A 15,116-nucleotide genomic window follows, 5' to 3' on the forward strand; every position below is an offset into this window, starting at 1 on the left:
ACCCACGATTGGCACAAAATCCAAGAAACAAATTGTATATATTGGTGAGTGACTCAATTTCGAATCTCAAAAGCCCTTACAAATTTTTACACATATAGAATCTACAGGGAAATAGAAGCAGGTTTTGCTTGAACAAGTTCTTAAAGTTTAGCTGCTCGCCTTTTTCTCTTCAGGCTTAATATATTTCTGTTAAAAATGAATTCAGACAAAACTTGCATTTTTGTTGTTTTTACATTGCACACATGTACCACTAGGCATGCCATCTGCAACATCAAAGTTATCCCCTCATCATCTTAAAATGTTCATTCCCTTTTAATGAAAGATCTGGCAAAGCTATTAATCACGTTAAGTCTGTTTTGAAAACTACTCTTAATTTAAGACAAACTTACCCAACTTTTGGCATGGTAAGTTAAGTCATTTGTCAGATTGCCAAACTAGGGATGCTATTCCAAGGTTTGAATCCCTAAGAATTTTAATGGGAAATTTTCCAAAAAAAAATATGCAGATCAAACCAACTTCTGCTATCATGCAGATTCCTATTCCTAACATTTCACACTGCATTTATATTTATACTGCTGAAAGGGGTGGAGGCTCAGTTTGGCAAGTTAAGTTGGCCTTTGTCATATTGTCAAAATAGGAATTATATTCCAAGGCTTGAATCCCTAAGACTTTTAATAGGAAAATTTTCCAAAAAAATATGCAGATGAAACCAACTTCCCCTATTATATAGATTCCTATTTTTAACATTTCACACGACATTCCCATTTATACTGTTGAAAGGGGTGGGGGTCAGTGGCCACACACCCATTTAAAGTAATGCCTGGATACATCCCTCTACAGATAAACAAGATGTACATCAACAAAATCCCCGGCAGATACTTGAATTTAGAGATATTTAGCACTAAAAAAAAAAGAAAAAGAAATACCCTGTATTTTGCTAATTATTGAGAAAAGTAACGAGTGAAAACCTCGCAGATCTATTTAGAAATTTAAATAAAGTTAAAGAAAACTGTTACAAATATTTATGTGTGTCATGGTTTCAATTTATTTATAAAAATTAGGAGATTGTATATAATAGCTTCAGTTTTATTCATGTTGTTTCTACTTCTCGAAATCGTTTTTAATAGAAATGATTACCTGGAAAGTGGAAGGATATGTCAAATCGGCCCACTTTGTTAAATCCATATATGGTAATATAGAAGATTTGCAGCTGACTCGAGGATTGCTGAAACAAAAATACGTATATAAATGAAAATTAATCAACATCTTAAGGATAATAAAAGCAACCGGAGGAATTTTTATAGCTATTATAAAATGTAGTTTTGCAATTGTTTGCCCGTGAAACAAAAAAAAATGTACACCTATAAAAAAAAAATAATTAATATATTTAGAATATTAATCACGTCTGGAATTAGATATAACTGTTGTCGACAGACATTTCATTTTCATTTCAATCAACGTGCAAATTCCTGGTAAATATTTCTAGACCCTTAAACAGTTTTAATGAGCTCAAAAATATAATATTTTGAAATTTGCTTTAACACATTTGTAATTAAAGCCCCTATTTGGAAGAGGAGACAAACCAAAATTTTGGTATTTACATTCATCCCCAGCGGTATTTGTAGTCAAATCAGTCCCAAGATATCCCCTATTATAGAAGATGTCCGAAACTGACAGGAGAAGGTCAGTAGAATTATCAGGGAAATTTTATGCTTTTGAATGCTAGATAAGACCCTTACTTGAACGGAAAGGGCTAAAACAATAATCCATAAGGACAGACGGTTCATTAATACTTTACGGTACATATTCCTTATTAATTCGTTCTCTATTTTTCAAAATTCGGCTCTTCGTCAGCTAGAATTGGCAAATTTCATGCTGCCATTTAAAAATCGCTATTTATACCAAAGTTTGGAGGCCAAGGGCGCAGTATAATCCGTCCTCCAATTATGGAAACTGAAAGACTTTATCTGATTAAGGTTCAAAGTAGGCACAACACACTTATCTTTCTGCTAAAAAGTTTGCGGTGGGTTGGGGTGGGGGTGTAGGTGTCGCTGGTCCACTTTAGTTCTCTGGTCATACAGATTGAAAGTTCTTACGCGATTCTATTTTAGATAAGGAGAGACAAACCTGTCTCTGTCAACAGGGGAGGTTTTGGAGGGGTTAAGTGTTCCTTTGTGTCTTCAATCATACAACCTGAAAGCCCTTGCGTGATTATGCTTGAAACAAAGTGCAAAGTGTGTGCCAAATCGTTAGTGGTAATAAAAATAGGTTTAAGGGGGGCTACTAGGTGCTATTTGCCTAGCTTTCTTCTAAAACATTGGCAGTAGGGAGGACTGAGAGCAAGTTAGACCAAGCTCGTTTTTACACTTGGTCAAGATTTGGATTTGTTTTCACCAAAGAAGGATTTAGCTCTTTTTACAACAGGTTAGGACTTCAGTCGCTTTTTCACCAAATGAGTCTGCAGCCACCCTCTAAAATTCCACTGGTTAGACTTGGCTAATTTTGCAACAAGTAGTCAACAGTTTGTAACTAGCTCCCTTTAGCAACAGGTCAGGACTTGCCATGTTTTTGCATTAAGTTTCTAAGGGCAGCCTTTTTACCCCAATTCTATAATCCAGCCCAATCCAGCTCAAGAATATGCAAGCCTTTCCACTTATACGCCAACTTTTCTGGTAAAATTTACAGTGCGAGATGGAGGGGTTTAGGGCTCATTTCATGGCTGAGTGAATTGGTGCGCTGGTTTCAGGATCCTTCGTCTGAGAGGGCGAGGGTTCGAATCCTAGTGTACCCAATTATTTAGTTTGGCACGGGGGTCAGTGGCGTGACTCTGTAAGCTCAGCCAGAGTCGACCCAGCTCTAAATGGTTACCTAGAGAAATCCGGGGAAGGTAAACAGGAAGGGTGTGCGAAAGCACAGGATGGTTGTCCCCCAGCCCCCATTGCACTTCCTTGCTAAAGAGCCAAGAAACGGAGAACAGCACCGCCGGTATGGACTGTAAAGTCTAATGCCGTATTATTTACCTTTTTTTACCTAGTTTCCCCTATCCCTCACTTTTATATGGATTTAAATTCTTCCCAGATTCTAATACTTTTTACTCACTATTTCTACTAATTAATTTGTGAGAATCCTAAATATAATGCTTAGATCTACTCCGGGGGAGGAGTGTAGAAGCAATTCTACAAAATTACGTTTTAAAATCTAAGGCTACATTTTACAGCAGATAAGCTTGAATTTAATGTGTGACTTCGGTTTTTAAATCGTTTTAAAGATATTTCCAAACGACTGCATCGAGTAAGGTATGCTAAATAAGAGTCAAATTAAGAGCAGTAGATACAAATAAACCAAAAATGCACATAAATAATCGCTAATATTAGTTAATAAGGATATCCTTACATTTGATGATCAGGCAGAACCATTGGATACATTTGTAGGGTATCAATAGTGTCAGAATTATCACAAATAACCCTCGCAAGACGAACTTTCCGGATTTCAGCTAGTTGCTCTAGAAGATGTAAAAAAGAAACTACAGTTGAATCAATAAATCCGAATAAAAAGTCAAAACTAAGGGTCCTAAACGTAAATTCTATCAACCGATTGAAACATAAGTTAAAAAATAAATTTACTATTTGACCACGAAAAATCAAGTTACACTTAAAAAGCTACAACAAACAGGCTGAGCCGATGACATAGAAACATTTAGACTAGAATAGCATTCCAATTAGTTGGGATCTTATCCTCATAGGCTAGGAAGCCAGGAAGTATTTTTATTTCAAAACCTTTTTTCGCCCAACTCGATTTTCCCTCAATATAAGTCCAGCACAAGGCTTGTAGATTAACAATGCTATAAGTGTTATGCCGGAGCTAATAAAACACACTTGACACAACTTCATAGAACCCACAATTGAGATTGAACTTTTTTGGCACCAGTTTAATTTAGTTGCATTTCATTCACAAGTATAGGAAATTGATGAATAAATAAATCTTTTAAACGTCAATTTTTGAAGCAATTTGTTTAGTCTTCAGTAAATTACGAATCACGCTCGTGCCTTTAGGAGGTTTTAAGAGAGGAAACAGACCATGTTATAGTTGTGGCTATTACTATTCGTTTTAAGTTTGACTTTATTATTCATTCTAAATTTGTTGGTTCATTTATCCATTTATAGTAACTTATACTCGTTTTAAGTTTGACTTTTCTTTTGAGTTCATTTCTGATCCCTTCAAGTTTTATTATTTCTCTTTACTTCTTTCAATAACTCTTTTTAAACTGAATCAGTCTTTTAACCCATAATAATTGTAGGAATATTTATAGTATTCTCAAACGTTTCTAAAAAAATAATAGGCAACAAAATAGCAATTTAGATTTCGAGATAAAGTTAGCTCTTTTTGTGCCAAGTCAGGCCTTAGAACGTTTTTATACCAAGCATGGGCTTGGTCTGTTTTCGTACATAGTTATTCCGTAAAAATACTATAAAATTTCAAAGCTTGGATGTAGCTCGTCATTATACCAAGTCACTCCACGAGAATGCTTCAAAATTTCATCCCTTGGATAAAACTCGTTTTTACACCAAGTTAGCTTTTAGAACCTCTACGAATCGCTCAACAATGGGTTTAGCTTGTTTATGTAGGGATTCAAACCTTATTTCTATTTTGTACCTGAGCCCCAACTTATTCTTTTTGGCTTCGAGTCAGAATTTAGGTTGTTGTTGCACCGCTTTGCTAAAAATGTGACAATAATAGAGGGAGGGGATGTTGAAAGGGCCACAAATCCTTTTTGTGCCTTAAACAGTACAGATTGAAACCGCTTTCGTGATTTTGCTTCAGAGAAGATGCAGCATGCCTACCATTCTGCTAAACCATTGACAATGGGAGGCGATGGGGGGGGGGGGACACCGTAGGGTTAAAGGGGCCACTTTGTACCTCCAGACATTTAAATTGACAGTATTGGCATTTTTTGGTTTAAACAAGATGTTATATAAATATATATGTATATATATATACATATATATATTTATATATATATATATATATATATATATATATATATATATATATATATATATATATATATATATATATATATATATATATATATACATATATATATACATATATATATACATATATATATATATATATATATATATGTCTGACAACTAAAGCTTTGGCAGGAGAGGGGGGGACTAGGTGCAGCTATAGCTTAGCTCTTTTTAACTCTTTTACTCATTTTTTAACCAATGCAAGACCTAGTGCGTTCTTGTGCTGAGTACTTAGTCGGTCAGTACTCGTTAGCTTGAACTTTGCTCATTTTAGTACTGAGCCAGTCTACACCCATGCTTTCAAATTCAACAGTTTGGGCTTATTTCAACTTTAAACTGATTCCCACCACTGCATGGACTTCGCTCGTCTTGGCATTTTAGACGTATCTTTTTTCCTTTTCCAAGTTTCCACGCTCATCTTTGGCCTTCAAATCATACATATAGAAAACTCTTGCATGGTTACAGATTAAAACAAAGTACAACATGTACATTTTTCCGGTAGAGAATCTGCAGCGAGGGAGGGGGGGCACAGGTCCAATTCATGACTCAAATAATACAGATTGAAATCGGTTCTAACAAGCTGCAGCTTGCCTAGCTGTTATGCTGAAATATATGAGTCATGAATCGACATTAGCGCAATTCAGGGACCGCACCCCAGGAACAGCGTGGTCATACTCACCCAAGGCCTACTTTTCGACTTCTCAATGATTTTGAATGAAGGGGTTATTTTACAATTATTGATCCAATGCCATGGGCCTCCGGTGGTATCCAGGGGTCAACAGGCGCGCACGAAGAGAGGTGAAAATCCCCTAAATCATTATTTTTTTTCAGAAAAGGGGTACTGAATCTCAGAATCTACGATTAAACCAAACCTTTCACAACTTTCTGCAACAATCTATTCATTTGGATTATCCCTAGGGTAAGAAATACGAACGAGACAAACAAATCTCTACTAAGTGAACGCTACTACGTTGACAGTGATATATAACTATGAAGCTTCCGTTTTAAATGGGCTACTTGCATAACTCGGAGGTGTTTATTCTAGGACTGCCCTGATCTTGCTGCTGTCAAAGGCACATTTTCGGACCTTTTGGCAATTCTGACAAAGCAATTGCCTTGAAATTTTTATTAAACATTATATGGTGCTGCGGGGCACATGAGGCCGTGAATGGACGTGTGTTGGTCTCCAGTTGGTTTGTACCCTTAATAAAGGCACTAGAACTTTGAATCTGCGACGCAATGAGCCCTACCCCAAGTACCTCCAACAGTATGTTCTATAAAATGGGGCTGAGGAAAAAACATAGAAACAACATGTGAAAGACACATAATGACGAGTCTCCCAGCCCTATTTTATTTTTCGACACTATTTTGTTAATTGACCTTTCTCAACTAGTCTTATTGGTTTTATTGACTACTCGTCATTAAAACTAGCTTTGGTGAGCTTTGGTCTGTCATGGGATGGTTATTAATATTGCTCACAATTGCCTAATTTTTTCATATAATCAATACTCTCATCTCAAGAACAATAATCATCATAAAAATAAGAAAAAATAGCAATAACAGTTCCTCTTAAATTAAGATAAGGGAGTAACAGAGAAAAACAAAGATAATTTTGTATGATCCGAAGCTGATCTGAAAAAAAATGGTAATCCAGTGTTTGGACCAGTGATTTTCAGCTTCCACAGAGACGCAAAAGAAGTCAATTTTTCAGTTAAAATATCTAGATTTGCCCATTTATCTATCCTTTTTTAAAGCTCAACTAGATTAATTTCCAATTTGATAAAAGGCGTGTTTAGTTTTGCATGACAATAAAAATAAAGGAATCACATACCATGGGAAAAAGAAGATGGTTGGCCTTGAAGCTCATACCAGAATCGATCTCCTTTTCTAACATTGCTGAATTGTGTGGCTATAATGCAAGCGAAAGTTGGTCCAAGGATACTTCCAGGTAATGCACGCTCTACAACACCACCAGACCACAAATCGATGTCCTCAGGATGCCTAACAAATTTGTACAAGTTGAGTAAAGTACAAAATAACTTTCAATAAATTTTAGGAAATCTAAACATATTAAGCATGAGATTAAACTGAAATATTTTCTCTCTGGCTTAATGGACAAGAAGAAAACAAAGACTACAGATATCACTTTTATAATTAAATTAAGTAATGACAGGTAGATTACTCAGTCCAGGTCCTCTTGAAAAATCAATTAGAAAGCCTTTTTCTACATATTTTGAAATCTTTTACACCACAAAATAAAATATTATCTCGCCATTTTGTTTTACTTATAGAGTTTTTACGGTGGCTTTCCAAGACCATGTTCAGGTGTCACACAGGGTTCAGTATCACATTGAACGAAGACATTTCTTGTACCAGTTTTATATACCAGACAAGTGCATTAAAGTTATGAGTGCAGTCTATGGGAATAATTGTACTGTGGTTAAGGTGGGAAGTGAGCTTAACAGTTGCCTTGGTGTGGAATCAGGAGATAACCAGGGTTTGACCCAACTCATGTTTATGTAAATTATTCGGAAGGATTTTTGTCATAAGGAACACAGCAAAATCTATAGATGAACGTGTTATCAAATCGGAGTGTAAAATATCTTAGATTTAAATTTTGCATACAGTTTAAACGTCCTAGGTAAAACTTTTAACAAAATCAATGATTTTTAGAGATCTTGAAAATTCAGGGTGTGCAAATTCAGGTTTGAAAACTAATATTAAGAAAATTAAGTGGCTTTGATAAGGAATAAATGAGGGCGATGAGGTGATTTTAGGCAACAAGAGAATGGACAAGTGGATAGCTCTGCTTACCTGGGAAGTGCTATTGAAAAGAGCATGGGTTTAGCAAAGACACAAAGAGCATAATAACCATGGTGCAGAGTGTTTCTTTTTAGTTGAAAAATTTTCTGGAATAATAGGAAGATAAGTCAGCAAACTAAGATTGGAATAATGGAAGCTAATAACCATGGTCAGGTTGGCTCTGAAACATGAGTGCTTCAAAAGGCTTAAGAATATTGTTGAAATGTTTTCCAGAGACTATTTTAAGGATAATATTATATATTCATTTGATTGACTGTAAATCAAACAAAAAACCACAGAACAAATATGGTTTGATCCCATTTTCTATGGCCATAATGAAAGTAATGATAAAATGACAAGGCCTTATTTTACAAATAAAGAATAATAGATTGCTAAGGACTGTGCTTTTCAACCATCCATCTGGAGCCAAACAGAAAGCAGTTCTTTTCCGAACGCATCGGAAGAGGTCATAAAGAAGGCTTTAAAGAAAACTGGAGTTTTATGGCAGGGGTAAAGAGTCAAGCTTTAAATAGATTGAGGTGGAGGAGGAGTGTGAACAGCGTTTAGACTGCTTAGTATTGCAGTAAGTTATTAATAGTAGTAGCAGTAGTAGCAGTCATGAAGTTGAATAGATAAAGCTTGAATAGATCGCAGTGGAGAAGGAGCGCGCACAGCTATAAGAAAGGTTAGGTCTGCAGCGAGGTGTCAATATCAGTAGTAGTCATGAAGCAGAGAAACGAGGCTGATTGAGATTATGAATATTGTGAAAGGAAGGAACTGGTCTATACCTTGACAGCTACATGTTGTTTATGTCTCAAATTCTTGACTTGGATCAATTTATAAGAGAACAAATGGTTGAATGAAAGTGTTGAATGAATGGTTGAATTTTTAAGAATAATATTTTTGTCAGTTTTTGCCGAATTTTACCATTTGTGGCAAAATTTGGGTATAAATAGGCTACTTAAAATTTGTACAACAAAACTCAACCTTACTGGTTTTTTCTTGGACAAATTTTTGTTCCAACAGACCTGGTTTTGTCTACGGTTCAATCTGTGGCTCCAAAAAATTGAGCAAGTAAAAAATTTATTTAACATTGATAACCCACTTTATTTTTTAGCTGTTGCTTTATTACAAAGATAATAATGATCAGAAGAAATACTACCAACTGCAAGTTATTGCAGTGTAATATTAACCAATTAAAGTAATGAATTTTAAATACCTGTACACGTTTTTATATTTAAATACTGTAGCATTGCTCATTGATCCAAGCAGGTCATCCCAGTCGTTGATTTCAGGTATTCCACAATATCTCCTAAAACAAAAACTAAAAGTGTAAAGAGCCATAATTCATAAATAAAGCAGCAGTTTAAATTGAACTATGAAAAACTTTTTTTTTTCATTTCCGCACTCATTTATTAATAATACTTAAAACTATAGTAAACATATTAAAATTATATAAAACAATAAATTATTTATATCAGTATAAATATTAAATACAAGATATAAAAATTGTTGGTCTACTCAATTATTGGTTGGTCTAAAACTAGAGATTCATTATGCAGTGCTTATGAGGGGCTAAGGATACTGCCAGGTACTGGATTAAGACAGTTTTATGCAACTTTGTTCAGTTTTAGGCTATAACACATCACAAATCTTTCAAGATTTGATACTTTAACAAATTTGATATCTTTGGTCCATAATTTAGAAAATGAATCTTCTATGGAGATTAATACTCCACTGGCTGTTTCAATCCAGTTGATTTTTTCTGCGCTTAATAGGGGGATTAGGAGGTGGAAACACATTGATCAGAACATAAGAAATGTTTTTGATGTTTCTTCATTTAAGAAATGCTTTTCAGCAAGTATTTATTTTAGTTTTTTGGAGAGGGGGGGGGGGGTAAATAAAAAAATAAATTAATAACTATGGCCTCTCTGGGTATGAACAGAATTGTCCATTTGATAAAATTTCTCTGCTATAAGGTTTTGTGATGCTGATTAGGAATTGTGCTGTGAACTGGCTATTACTTTTTGTTTCAGCATAAGTTTTTTACTTCTTAGAGAGACCTTAAAACTGTAGTTGTCACTTTGTAATAATAAATTTCTCTCTCTAAAAATAGATAAATAAAACTAGGGAGGGGTGATGTAAACTTCAATAGGTTTGCAGAAAAAAAAATTTAGTCTCTGTTTAAGGGTATGATTTTGGTTCTATTTACAACTTAAAACCCTATTTTTGAAAATAATTTGCTAAGAGAGCTAAATTAGCTAACAGTACAAAAATTGCAGGACATGATTCTGCATGAAGAAAAAGTTGTAAATTAGGTGCAAATTATCCAAGTCTTAGGAGCAATGGAGAAATTTCTATTGGTTTACAGATTTTTTTTAATTGTCTGTTGAAAGGTATGCTGTCTGTTCTATATGCCAGATGAAAGCATGTTTTTGCATCAAATTTGCTATAAGATTCAAAATAAGCTAACTGTACAAAAATTATAGAATGATTTTTAAAAAATTTGAGAAAAGGTTGCAAAATTATGCCCAAAGCATGCAAATCTCTGTAAATTACTTCTTGCCTTTAAATAGTAGTGAGCACAAGGGATTTTCCCCCAACTATACTTCCCTTATATCCAGTCTGACATAGAGAGGATGGCCAGTAAATAAAAAGAAGACATGATGAATTGATGAGTACCTATTCTGTAGCCATGAGTTAATGCAGTAACAAAAACGGATCCAAATATTTGAGAAATGGTAGCAACAGTGCACAAAGTGACAAGGAATTATTGAGGGACATTGTAACATAATATTGTACTGATTTTTTTTTTTTTTTACTTTGTAAATATTGCAGTTCAAATATTATGTAACTGAACATTTTTGTGTTCATTCTTTTTCAAATTTCACAAGATCAGAGGAAATACTACAGTTGAGCAGCTAGAGGTGCAATTCATTAGATAAATATTTTGTAATTTGAAAAGGATCATTAAACCAGAAGCAAAAATGAACTTGCCTATATTGCATGTAACCTGGAATGCCAAATTCTCTTGCCCTAAGGAGGTTGAATGATGCCAAATCAACTCCAAAAGGTGAGCCAGCTTTTTTGAATAGTAAGTTTGTGACCTTAAAATAAAAATTTTTAATCTAAACATGCCCTCAGCTTTTACAAACTTGACTATTCTACTTATTACATAGATTTATATTGGACTTATAAATTCACTATCATGCTGATAACTGCAACTATTGAAATAAAAATATTAATCTTTCAAAGCCAAGCCCTTTTTGATATTATCTGCTCTTTTTTCTTAATAAGGGTGAATATGAAATCATATTCACTCAAGCTGGTGTCTACAAAATTTCATGCAGCTGTGGGGGTCTTATTGATGGGGTATAATGAGATCCATGAATAAGGAGTTGTACACACATAGGCCCACTGCCTTAATTGGTACCTTCTCAAAAAAAAATAACTGAATGATAATAATAACTTTCTGCCACAGTACATCTCATTTTTGAGTACCCTTCACAAGTCAACCTTTGTGACCAGGCAAGACTTCTGACTTATTCTCCCCAATATACAAAAGGAAGAATCAGAATATCCATAGAGATTACTAAAAACTACCATAGCATTCACCCAGACAGTAGTGAAGTTAAAATGAGTAAAATATGGAACCTTGTCATACAGAGCTTGGAAAAAATTCCCAATACAAGACAAACCTCTGAGAGCTAATTCTGTCTCAACAGATGGCTGCAATTGTTGTAACTTCTAAAATACATATAGTACTCAATTGACTCAAGTATTATTTTTTTAATTCTTAAGTTTTAATTATTTCATTTCAATACATTTTTGCAGGGTCATATCCAGAATTTTTCAGGTGTACAAAAAGAATAAGGATGAAGAGATTCTGTGGACTTTGTCTAGGCCTAATAGTCTCAAATAAAAACTGTCATTTCTTCTTTTATTTTTAAGACCAATTTTTTTAGTTGGAGAAATGTCTTTTTGTCCTTTTTAGAAGAAAGAGGTTTTTACTTTTATGTTTATGACCAGTTTATAAGTTGGAGAATTTTTTTTTGAAAAGAAGTTGGTTAAAACCAGGTAGCCCCTCCCCCTTAATAGAGCCCTGCATTTATGTCTAAATATACTAGTCTAAACACATCTATGCAGCTAGAATGCAAGTGTGGGTGAAAGCAAGAATTATTCCCTGAATGGTCAGAACTGTAATTTCAAATTGTTGTAGTTTGTTTAGACACAAAGAGTTGGGAGACTTTAGTCATAGGCTCTTAATCAGAGGAATATTATTTAGGTAAAAGTTGGGAGCACTAGTATGATTCTGGCTTCTATGATGATTTCACATGAGAGTGATGAAAGAATAAAGCACATCCTGGATATTGACAGTGATTTATGCTTTAGTGAAAAACTTTAATTGTGAAATTCCTTTTAAAAACATAGACTAGTTTCTAAGCCTTTCATGGACTTCCTATAGATAAACAGGTGCATATATGCTACTAAAAGTCTTATTGGCTTGTTGGTAATTTTACATTTAAAAATGGCCACATATAAGAATGATATCTTAAATATTCATATCAAATGATAACAAATAAGATGAATTGCATAGTAGGTTACATAAAATGGGTAATGTTTATATTAATGAACTTTTCAGGTAGACATATCTAAGAAACAAACTTATCTCTACAGTTAGAATTGCATCCTGAATCTAAATTTAACATTCACTTGTATTGGAAATGAAGTGGTAAATATTTAATTTTGTCACAAGCTGTCTAGAGTGTATATTACTTTATGTAGTAAGATTCTGATGATTTCATGTTGTTTCTTTGTAATTATTAGAGAAGCACATCCATTTTTTAGCTTTCTAAAAGCCCTTTCCAACAAGACTAAAAATGCATAAAGTGGGCTTGCTTACAAGTACCATTACTTATAGAGCAAAGTGTATTAGTCCATGAGCCCTGCAGGCAGCAGGGCAAAGTCTCTATTCTATAGCCTATTTATTCAACACAGAGTGATAAAACTGAAAAAAAAGAAAAATAAAACAAAAAAAAACCTCAACAAGGTTTATGAAAGTCTGTATTTATTAGTATACAGACCTTACCCTGCTGCCCATGGGGCTAATGTACTAATATGCTTTACTCTATAAGTAATGTTACCTGTAAGCAAGCCTACTTTATATATTTTTAGTTTGCCTTATGGAGGAGAAGGGTCAAACAGAAATTTCTATAAATTTCCAGAAATTTAGATTCAGGATGCAATCCTGACTATAGAGGTAAGTTTGAACTTTATCAAATCCCTCCTTTAATGTCCAAGTATATACCCTAAATTGGTATAGCCTATAAGCTATGGGGATGGGGGTAAAGCTCATAGCCTATCTGATGCAAATACATGTTAAATTTGGATTCAGGACATAATTTGGACTATGGGGGTAAATTTATTTCTTAGCTACCTGACTATCCTGTTAATGCAAACATTATTCCATAAAATAAGGTCTTACCCTAAAGTAATTAGCATATTAACAATAATGCCACAGGGCTTGAATACATAGGGTAAGACAACCAGTACTGGGACACTTCAATCACTTTGCCTATTCTTGGACAGAATCTTTGGTTGGATTGCAACATGTTCAATACTGGGACAAAAGACAACAGATTTTTTGAAAGCAACACAGAAAAATTATGGATTGGGTGTCCAAGATTAAAGTCTTTTGTCCAAGTATTGGACATATTGTAATCCAATCAAAGATTCTGTCCCAGAATAGGCAGAGTGATCAAAGTGTCCCAGTACTGGTTGTCTTACCCTACCTGATTATTGTTTTGGTCCTTCAAAGAAGGAATATATGTAACTATAATGTTACATAAATGTAATATAATAACTTAAATTATAGCTGGAGCATTTAATAGCTTGATGTTTGCTTTTCAATGACATCCACCACACTCAGGGAGTTGTTGAGTTCCACCCTAAACCAGTTACAAACTTGGAATCCTGTTAAAGGCGTTAAACTTTAAACCTTGGTTTTTAGAATAAGGTCTTTTTCAAATGGTATTTGAACAGCTATATATGTCTCAAAATTTGTCAGAGGTTGCAATTATTATCACCAGCAAGTCACATTTTTGAATTTTGAATTCCTTGCGATTTGCTTCTTCAATATTGCCAAATGCAAAAAATCACCGAAAGTTAGATTGCATTTTTTGGGAAGTTTGAAAGGCTAAGGGTTTTGGGAAAGAAAAATTTTGGAGTAGATGATGGGGATGAGCACTGGGTGGAGATCAAATGGTTAGCTCCTACCATAGAGATAAAATAAGAATAGAAGCAAGTTTCGAAAAATTCCTAGATCTAATTTTGCTACTTGAGTCAGAGTACCAGATTCTTAATCATGAACAACGTGAAATGTTTTTACTTCTGATGTATGGAAGATGTATGAATTGCTTTCTGTGATGTCTTGATTGAGACCAAGTCATTCGAGTTTAAGTACTTCGTGCAACCCGAAAATTGTAAAAGTACTCACTTCACCAGTAACAAAGTCATCCATAGCCTGTGCGACTTGGTTTGACAGCCCAATATAATACTGATCCATAACTCCTGGTTCATATAGCTGGAAAGGTTGTCTTATTAAATCTGAAAGTCTTGTAGAAGCTGAAAAAAAAATCGCAGAGAACCTTAATAGACTGATTAAACAAAATCTTGAACAACTTAGTAGCCTGATTATAAGTTACCTCATAAAAGCTCTTTCAATGAAAAAAGAATTTGTGGTTGTCAAATCAGACCCTATTTTGTCAATGAAAATACTTTTTCAAAACATAACTAGATCAGCCATCCGGAGTATCTTGGCACTTTATAGGTATCATTAAATCTTGCATAGAGTTTATCAGTCTTTTTTTATAGTGAAACCCCTCTGAATCTTAAGGCAAGCTTTTAGGCCCCATTAGAGCAGGTTAAAAACTTTTTACTGAAGCACTACTCTACAAGTGTGCCATTTTAGATAATTATTAGAATTTCTTTCTACATCCAATCATTGCAGCTACGTCTTCTATTATCAGAGGTGAGTTGGCTCCAGATTGGAAGCCCTTGGTTTAAAATACAATTGCTGATTCCCCTATTTAGGTTACCTTGGAATAAAACAGAATTAAAAGGGAGAATAATGACAAAAACAAGCGTCCTTTTTAAAGAGTTAAAACTGAATTGATTAGAACAAATTTATTGATTTTAAGACATTACTTGTTTTCATCCAGGGAAAATAATCATTATCTTGATTTTATTAAATATTATGGTAAAAAAAGGGTTCAAAAG

The 15,116-nt window shown here is 34.2% G+C and overlaps 1 protein-coding gene across 1 annotated transcript in view; it reads right to left on the minus strand.

The window, feature by feature from the left end:
* Nucleotides 1-15,116, minus strand: part of LOC136035403 (uncharacterized) — a gene marked incomplete at its 5' end in the record, with an annotated part of 100,094 nt that overhangs the window by 12,323 nt on the left and 72,655 nt on the right. Inside the window, 6 exon segments of the mRNA XM_065717184.1 lie at nucleotides 1,138-1,225; nucleotides 3,394-3,502; nucleotides 6,868-7,037; nucleotides 9,058-9,150; nucleotides 10,836-10,945; nucleotides 14,335-14,462. Of these exon segments, the coding sequence (XP_065573256.1) occupies nucleotides 1,138-1,225; nucleotides 3,394-3,502; nucleotides 6,868-7,037; nucleotides 9,058-9,150; nucleotides 10,836-10,945; nucleotides 14,335-14,462 (698 nt within the window).

Source organism: Artemia franciscana, chromosome 14 (genome assembly GCF_032884065.1).
Source record: "Artemia franciscana chromosome 14, ASM3288406v1, whole genome shotgun sequence".
NCBI classification, from domain to species: Eukaryota; Metazoa; Arthropoda; class Branchiopoda; order Anostraca; family Artemiidae; genus Artemia; species Artemia franciscana.